Source organism: Piliocolobus tephrosceles, chromosome 21, assembly GCF_002776525.5.
Source record: "Piliocolobus tephrosceles isolate RC106 chromosome 21, ASM277652v3, whole genome shotgun sequence".
Classification (NCBI taxonomy): domain Eukaryota; kingdom Metazoa; phylum Chordata; class Mammalia; order Primates; family Cercopithecidae; genus Piliocolobus; species Piliocolobus tephrosceles.
This window is the reverse complement of record NC_045454.1, coordinates 7,257,338-7,266,305: the sequence shown is the minus strand read 5'-3', so window position 1 is coordinate 7,266,305 and position 8,968 is coordinate 7,257,338. Positions and strand designations below refer to the sequence as shown.

The window sequence follows — 8,968 nt, the reverse complement described above, 5'->3', positions numbered from 1 at the left end:
AACCGTGGGGATTGAATTGGGGATGAGGCTGGGTTTGATTTTGGAGGTAGAAGACATGGAAGTAGCTATCAGATTTGACAGTGGCCATGAGTTTTGTTTGATGGGGAATCAAACAACAAGGGAAGACACAAGGGTTGGCTTGTTAGGTTAAGTTGTGTTGGGTTGATGGGGTCGGGGCTGTGTATGATGCAGTTGCATTGGTTTGTATTAAATTGGGTTGGGTCAGGTTTTGATTGAGGATGAGTTGAGGATATGCTTAGGGACACTCGATCCGTGAGGTTCTCACTGGAGTGGAGACAAACTTCCTTTCCAGGATGAATCCAGGGAAGCCTTAATTCACGTGCGAGGAGGTCAGGCCACTGGCTGAGTATATCCTTCCACTCTAGCCTGTAAGATGGTCTTAAATTGTGATTATCTATATTCACTTCTGTCTCCCTCACAGTATTTGGAGTTTATCTGATCACTCAGCTAGAAACAGGGGAAGATTTTGTCAAATTCTTCTTCTTTTTTTTTTGAGACAGAGTCTCACTCTATTGATTGCCCAGGCTGGAGTGCAATGGTGGCCAATCTTGACTCACTGCAAACTCACTGCAAACTCCCTGCAACCTGGGAGAGGCTCACTGCAACCTCTGCCTCCTGGGTTCAAGTGATTCTCCTGCGTCAGCCTCCCGAGTAGCTGGGATTACAGGTGTGCACCACCGCGCCTGGCTAATTTTTGTATTTTTAGTAGAGACGGGGTTTCACCAATGTTTGCCAGGCTGGTCTCGAGCTCCTGACCTTGTGATCCACTGCCTCAGCCTCCCAAAGTGTTGGGATTACAGGCATGAGCCACCGCGCCCAGCCACTTTTGTCAAATTCTTGAGTCACAGTTCGGGCTGGATCAGGTGAGCTACTCTGGTTTTATTGAACAGCTGAAATAACTAACTTTTTGGAAATTAACGAAATCTTATGGAGTTAACAGCGGAGGTACCAGGGCTCTTAAGAGTTCCCGATTCTCGGCCGGGCGCGGTGGCTCAAGCCTGTAATCCCAGCACTTTGGGAGGCTGAGACGGGCAGATCACGAGGTCAGGAGATCGAGACCATCCTGGCTAACACGGTGAAACCCCGTCTCTACTAAAAAAATACAAAAAACTAGCCGGGCGAGGTGGCAGGCGCCTGTAGTCCCAGCTACTCGGGAGGCTGAGGCAGGAGAATGGCGTAAACCCGGGAGGCAGAGCTTGCAGTGAGCTGAGGTCCGGCCACTGCACTCCAGCCTGGGCCACAGAGCGAGACTCCATCTCAAAAAAAAAAAAAAAAAGAGTTCCCGATTCTCTTCTGAGACTATAAATTGTGGTTTTGCATGCCACCTTTATTATTTTTTTTTAATCAAGGTTTCGTTCTCCCTCTATTTCAATGGCGTGATCACAGCTCACTGTAGCCTTGAACTCCTGGCCTTAAGAGATTCTCCTGCTTCAGTCTCCCAATAGCTAAGACTACAGTGGTCCATCACCGTATCTAGGTAATTTTTAAAGTTTTTTTGGGCCGGGCGTGGTGGCTCATGCCTCTAATCTCAACACTGTGGTAGGCCGAGGTGGGTGGATCATGAGGTCAGGGGTTCCAGACCAGCCTGACCAACATGGTGAAACTCTGTCTCTACTGAAAAAAAAAATACAAAAGTTAGCCAGGCATGTTGGCACACACCTGTAATCCCAGCTACTCAGGAGGCTGAGGCAAGAGAATCACTTGAACCTGGGAGGCAGAGGTTGCAGTGAGCCAAGATCGTGCCACTGTACTCCAGCCTGGGCAACAGAGTGAGACTCTGTCTCAAAAAGAAAAAAAATTTTTTTTTTTTTTTTTTTTTTTTTAGAAATGGATCTTGCCTTGTTCCTCTGGTTGGCCTTCAACCCCTGGCTTCAAGCGATCCTTCTACCTTGGCCTTGGAATGTGTTGGGATTACCGGTGTGAGCCACTATGCCTGACCTGTCATTTAATCTTGAGGTGCATAAACTGGCTCCTGAAGGCTAAGTATCTTATTGGAGAAGGGGCATTGGATTTTGCATGAGGGTGATTCTGACCTGGGAGGGCAGGTCAGCAGACATCTTTCTGTTGCACAGATAGAGTGCACAGGCCTGGAGAACAAGGAGTTGGGGGTTATTGGAATTTCACGTTGTTTGACGGACATTGGATCTTGAAATGCTAGGGAACTTTGGGAGACTCATATTTCTGAGTTAGAGTATCTGTGGACCACAAGATCTTTTTATGATGACAGTAGCAATGTATGTGTGGAACTGGATTCTAGGTTGGAAGTGCAAAGAAAAGAGAGTACTGAATGCCAAGACATCTATTTCAAGAGCATGAGAAATAAAAGTTCTAGTTTCTGGGCTCAGAGTGGTACAGGGATCAGGGAGTCTCACAGTCCCCTGGGTGCTGGTATTTTAGGGCACATTGGGTCTTGGAGTGCAAAGGATCTAGGCATGTGAGGCTTTGTATAAAGAATCGGGGACTGTACCCATCCCCTGTTTCTATTTCATCCCGGGCCTGTCTCCTCTGCCTTTGTCCCCTAGATCAAGTCTCCATGAGCTACAGGGCCTGGTGCATCCAGGGTGATCTAGTAACTGCAGAACAGCCAGTGCTGGTTCTCCCTCCCCTTCCACAGCTCTGGGTGTGGGAGGGGGTTGTCCAGCTTCCAGCAGCATGGGGAGGGCCTTGGTCAGCATCTGGGTGCTGGGAGGGCAGGGGCGGAGTCCTGGGGAATGAAGGTTTTATAGGGCTCCTCGGGGAGGCTCCCCAGCCCCAAGCTCACCGCCTGCACCTGGAGAGCTGTGTCACCATGTGGGTCCTGGTTGTCTTCCTCACCCTGTCCGTGACGTGGATTGGTGAGAGGGGCCGGGGTTGGGGGGATGCAGGAAGGGGAGCCAGCCCTGACTCTCAAGCTGAGGCTCTTTCCCTCCCACCCAGCACCCCAGCCCAGACAGGGTGCTAGGCTCTTTTCTGTCTCTCCCCGTCCCACTCCAAACCTATACCCCCAGCCCCTCCATATTGCAACAGTCCTCACTCCCACACCAGGTCCCCACTCCCTCCCACTTACCCCAGAACTTTCTCCCCATTGCCCAGCCAACTCCCTGCTCCCAGCTGTTTTACTAAAGGGGAAGTTCCTGGCCATCTCCGTGTTTCTGTTTGTGGGGCTCAGAACCTCCAAGGACCTCTCTCGATGCCATTGGTTCCTTGGACCCTATCACTGGTCTGCCTCCTGAGCCCCTCAGTCCTACCACAGTCTGCTGACTTTTCCCATTCGGCTGTGAGTGTTCAACCCTATCCCAAAGACTTTGATGCTTGGGCTCCCCATCTTGCCCTAGGACACCCAGATGCCAACCAGACACGTCCTCCTTCCTAGCCAGGCTATCTGGCCGGAGACAACAAACGGGTCCCTCAGTCCGGCAGTGGGACTCTGAGAAGTCCCCATTCCCTGACTCTTAGCTCCAGCCTCTTCATTCAGTGGCCCACCTTTTCCATAGGAAAAACACGAGGATCCCCAGCCACAACGGCCAGCTCTCTGATTCCCTAAATCTGCATCCTTTTCAAAACCTAAAAATAAAAACAGAAACGGAAAAAACAAACAAACAAACAAAAACTCACTCAGGCCAGAACTGTTTTCTCAACCTGGGACTTCCTAAACTTTCCAAAACCTTCCTCTTCCAGCAACTGAACCTTGCCATTAGGCACTTATCCCCGGTTCCTAGCATCCCTTATCCCCTCAGAATCCACAAATTGTACCAAGTTTCCCTTCTCCCAGTCCAAGACCCCAAATCACCACCAAGGACCTGATCCCCAGACTCAAGATATCGTCTGGACGCTGTCCTGTGTCTCCTACCCTGATCCCTGGGGTCACCTCTGCTCTCAGAGCATGGAGCCTCCCCACCAGCCCCAGCCACCAACCTGCACACCCGGGGAAGAGTGACAGAATTCCCAGCCTTTCCCAGCTCCCCCTGCCCATGTCCCAGGACTCCCAGCCCTGGTTCTCTGCCCCCATGTCTTTTCAAACCCACATCCTAGATCCCTCTCCTATCCGAGTCCCCCAGTTCCTCCTGTGAACCCTGATCCCCCTGATCTAGCACCCCCTCTGCAGGCGCTGCACCCCTCATCCTGTCTCGGATTGTGGGAGGCTGGGAGTGCGAGAAGCATTCCCAACCCTGGCAGGTGCTTGTGGCCTCTCATGGCAGGGCAGTCTGCGGGGGTGTTCTGGTGCACCCCCAGTGGGTCCTCACAGCTGCCCACTGCATCAGGAGGTGAGTAGGGCCCTGTAGTCTGGGGAGGGGGTGTCTGTGTCCCAGAAGAATAACAGCTGCACATTTCCCCCAGGGTAACCTCTAAGGCCAGCCTTGGGACTGGGGGAGAGAGGGAAGGTTCTGGTTCAGGTCACATGGGGAGGCAGGATTGGGGCTGGACCACCCTCCCCATGGCTGCCTGGGTCTCTGTCTGTGTCCCTCTATGTCTCTCTGTGTCGCTTTCATTATGTCCCTTGGTATCTGGCTTGGGTTGTGTCTCTCTGTGTGACTATTTTGTTCCCTGTCTCCCTCTCTTCTCTGTCTTCAGTCTCCATCCCTCCCCCTCTCTCTGTCCGTCTCTAGTCCCTCTCCAGCCAGTGTGTCTCACCCTCTATCTCTCTGCCAGGCTCTCTCTCTGGGTCTCTGTCTCCCCTATGCCTTCTCCCTAGTGAACACACACACAGAATGGGCGTGGGGGGACCCTGAGAAAAGGAAGGGCTTTGGCCGGGCGCGGTGGTTCCCACCTGTAATCCCAGCACTTTGGGAGGCCGAGGCGGGTAGATCCCCTGAGGCCAGGAGTTCGAGACCAGCCTGGCCAACATAGTGAAACCCCATCTCTACTAAAAATCCAAAAATGTAGCCAGGCGTGGTGGCACGAGCCTGTAGTCCCAGCTACTCAGGAGGCTGAGGGAGGAGAATTGCTTGAACCTGGGTGGTGGAGGCTGCAGTGAGCTGAGATCGCGCCACTGCACTCTAGCCTGGGTGACAGAGGGAGACTCCACCTCAAAAAAGAAAAAAAAAGAAAAGAAAGAAAAGAAAAGAAAAAGAAAAGAAAAGAAAAGAAAAGGAAGGGTTTTGTCCTTTGTGTGTGTGTGGGTATGAGGAGGCCTCTCTCCATTCCTTCTCCAGGACATCCCTCCACTCTTGGGAGACACGGAGAAGGGCTAGTTCCAGCTGGAGCTTGGATGGGCAATTGAGGGAGGAGGAAGGAGAAGGGGGAAGGAGAACAGGGTTTGGGGGAAAGGACCCTGGGGAGGGAAGCGGCGGGGAATACAGCGTCGGGCCTGCAGGCGATGCTACCTACCCACTTGGAAACCGATGCCAAAGCCGCATCTACAGCAGAGCCACTCTGAGGCCTCCCCTCCCTGGCGGTGCCCACTCAGCTCCAGTCTCTCTCCTTTTCTCTCCCACACTCTATCACCCCTGGCTTCCTCTCTACTTATTTCTCACTCTTCCTTGACTTCCTGGTTCCCTTTCTCATTTGTCTGTTTCTCACTTTCTGCCTGGTTTTGTTCTCTCTCTTTCTCTGGCCCCTGTCTGTTTCTCTATGTTTCTGTCTTTTCTTTCTCATCCTGTATGTTTTTGGCTCAGCTAGTTTCTCACTGTTTTCCCCTCTGCCCTTTCATTCCCTCTGTCCTTTTACACTCTGTCTCTTTTGCTTGGTTTCTCTGTTTCTGTATCTGCCTTTCATCCTATCATACTGCTCATTCCCAACCCATTGTCTGTATTTTTGGCCCTCACTGTGTCTTCCCCAACCCCGTGCTTTTCTTGCAGTTTCTTTCTCTTTTGGAGCCTCCCCCTTGCTCCTCTGTCCCGTCTCTCTTGCCCCATCATCCTCGCTCCTCATTCCTGCATTTGCTTCCTCCCCAGCAACGGCGTGATCTTGCTGGGTCGGCACAACCTGTTTCATCCTGAAGACACAGGCCAGGTATTTCAGGTCAGCCACAGCTTCCCACACCCGCTCTACAACATGAGCCTCCTGAAGAATCAGTTCCTCAGGCCAGGTGACGACTCCAGCCACGACCTCATGCTGCTCCGCCTGTCAGAGCCTGCCGAGATCACAGATGCTGTGAAGGTCCTGGACCTGCCCACCTGGGAGCCAGCACTGGGGACCACATGCTACGCCTCGGGCTGGGGCAGCATCGAACCTGAGGAGTGTACGCCAGGGCCAGATGGTGCAGCTGGGAGTCCAGACACCTGGGTCTGAGGGCGGAGGGGACAGGACTTCTGAGTCTGAGGGGGGAGGGGGCCAAGGAGCCAGGTGGGGTACGGCCCACAACAGTGTTTTTTCCTGGCCCGTAGACTTGACTCCAAAGAAACTTCAGTGTGTGGACCTCCATATTATATCCAATGATGTGTGTGCGCAAGTTCACTTTCAGAAGGTGACCGAGTTCATGCTGTGTGCTGGAAGCTGGACGGGCGGCAAAAGCACCTGCTCGGTGAGTCATCCCTACTCCCCAGATCTTGAGGGGAAATGTGAGTGGGGACCTTAATTCTGGGCTGGGGTCCAGGAGCCAACCAGGCATCAGCTTTCCCTGTTCCCCAGCTGTAGCCACGCCCCCTCCCTGTGCATCTCCTTTCCTCCTTCCCCCTTCCTTGACTCCCTCAAGGCAAGAGGTGATTCTTACGGCACAGCTCATGTGTCCCTGCATTCAGCACACGGTTACTAGGCACCTGCTATGCGCCCAGCACTGCCCTAGAGCCTGGGAAGCAGCAAAGAGCAGCCTCTCCCCTCTGCGGCCCCTGTGCCGGTGAGGGGCATAGACAGGAACAGGGACCACAACACACAAATGCTGGAGGGTGTCAGGAGGTGAAAGGGTCCTGGGGCAGGGAGAAGGGGTAGGGAGTGTGACTGCGAGGGGACGTCCTGCAGAAGATGGGAGTGAGCAAACACCTGCCGCAGGGGACGGGGGAGCCATGCGGCACCTGCGGCAGCAGAGGGAGCAGCACCTGCCCAGGTCTGGGAGGAGGGTCCTGGAGGGCGTGAGGAGCAGCGAGGGGGCTGCGTGGCTGGAGTGAGGGATCAGGGACAGGGGGCGAGATGGCCTCGCACAGGGAAGAAAGGACCCCTCCTGCAAGGCCTCACCTGGGCCGCAGAAGGACACTGCTTTTCCTCTGAGGAGTCAGGAGCTGGGGATGGTGCTGGACAGAAGCGGGAAAGGGCCTGGCTCAGGTGTCCAGAGGCTGCTACTGGCCTCCCTATGGGATCAGACTGCAGGGAGGAAGGGTGGCAGGGCTGTGGGTGGAGTGATGATGGGGCTGACCTGAGGGTGGTTCCAGGCCTTGTCCCCACCTGGGCCCTCACGCAGCCTCCCTCACAGGCTCCTGGCCCTTAGTCTCTCCCCTCTGCTCCGTTCTCCACCTGGCCCCAGTGGGTCATTCCGATCACTGAACTGACCATGCCAGCCCTGCTCACTGCCCTCCACGGCTCCCCAGTGCCCTGGAGAGGAGGTGTCTGGTCAGAGAGTAGTCCTGGAGAGGTGGCCTCTGTGATGAGCCACGGGGGCAGCATCCTGCAGACGGTCCTGGCCCTCATCCCGCTGACCTGTCTGCAAGGACTGTCCTCCTGGACCCTCCCCCCTGCACAGGAGCTGGACCCTGAAATTCCTTCCCCATCGGCCAGGATTGGAGCCCCTGTCCTCTCTATTGGAATCCCTGCCCACCTTCTTCTGGGAGTCGGCTCTGGAGACCTTTCTGTCTTTTCCCAAAGCTGGGAACTGCTCTCTGTGATGTGCCTGTCCAGGTTTGAAAGACAGGATTGCCCAGGCAGAAACTGGGGCTGACCTATCTCACTCTCTCCCCACTTTTACCCTTAGGGTGATTCTGGGGGCCCACTGGTCTGTAACGGTGTGCTTCAAGGTATCACGTCATGGGGCAGTCAACCATGTGCCCTGCCCCAAAAGCCTTCCCTGTACACCAAGGTGGTGCATTACCGGAAGTGGATCAAGGACACCATCATGGCAAACCCCTGAGCACCCCGTCAACTCCCTACTTGTAGCAAAAAAAAAAAAAAAAAAAAAATCCACCTCAAGTTCTGGCATCACTCGGCCGTTCTAGACACCAGGCACTTGGAACCTTGGAAATGACCGGGCCAGGGCTCAAGCCTCCCCAGTTCTATTAACCTTTGTCCTCAGGTGTGGGGTCCAGGGTTGCTAGGAAAAGAAATCAGCAGACACAGGTGTAGACCAGAGTGTTTCTTAAATGGGTGTAATTTTGTCCTCTCCGTGTCCTGGGGGACACTGGCCATGCCTGGAGACATCTCACTCAGTTTCTTTGAGGACCCAGATGGGATGGGGTGTCTGTGTTGTTTGTGGGGTACAGAAATGAAGGAGGGGTGGGGTCCACACTGAGAGAGTAGACAATGACACGTGCTGGAGGCTGTGCATGAAGCACTGAGCAGAAGCTGGAGGCAGAACGCACCAGACACTCACAGCAAGGATGGAGCTGAAAACATAATCCACTCTGTCTTGGAGGCACTGGGAAGCCTAGAGAAGGCTGTGAACAGAGGAGGGAGGGTCTTCCTGTGGCATGGGATGGGGATGAAGTAAGGAGAGGGACTGGACCCCCTGGAAGCTGATTCACCATGGGGAGAGGTGTGTCGAGGTCCCCCAGACAACCCTCAGATTTGATGATTTCCTAGTAGAACTCACAGAAATAAAGAACTGTTATACTGTGGTTTATTCTGGTTTGTTACACTGACAGGAGACACACTGAAATCAGCAAAGGAAACAGGCATCTAGGTGGGAGTGTGGAGAAAACAGGGAAAAAGTTTCAGTTGTTTTCTCCCAGTGGGGTGTTGTGGACAGCACCTAAATCACACAGAAGTGATGTGTGACCGTGTGTATGAAGTATTTCCAACTAAGGAAGCTCACCTGAGCCTTAGTGTCCAGAGTTTTTATTGGGGGTCTGTAGGATAGGCACGGAGTACTGGAATAGCTGACCTT

At 53.7% G+C, this 8,968-nt stretch overlaps 1 protein-coding gene across 2 annotated transcripts; it reads left to right on the top strand.

Annotated features, from left to right (window-relative positions):
• The first annotated feature begins 2,778 nt into the window (after nt 1-2,778).
• Nucleotides 2,779-8,699, top strand: KLK3 (kallikrein related peptidase 3). 2 transcript variants are annotated; one of them, XM_023182290.1, is made up of 5 exons: nt 2,779-2,855; nt 4,106-4,265; nt 5,895-6,181; nt 6,327-6,463; nt 7,841-8,699. In XM_023182290.1, the coding sequence occupies exons 1-5, from the start codon at nt 2,810-2,812 to the stop codon at nt 7,994-7,996; spliced, it is 786 nt and encodes a 261-aa protein (XP_023038058.1). In that variant the 5' UTR covers nt 2,779-2,809; the 3' UTR covers nt 7,997-8,699. The 2 variants fall into 2 exon arrangements, with proteins under 2 accessions (XP_023038058.1, XP_031790605.1); XM_031934745.1 differs by lacking the exon at nt 4,106-4,265 and having other exon boundaries at nt 2,816-2,855; nt 7,397-7,875.
• Nucleotides 8,700-8,968: the final 269 nt, after the last annotated feature.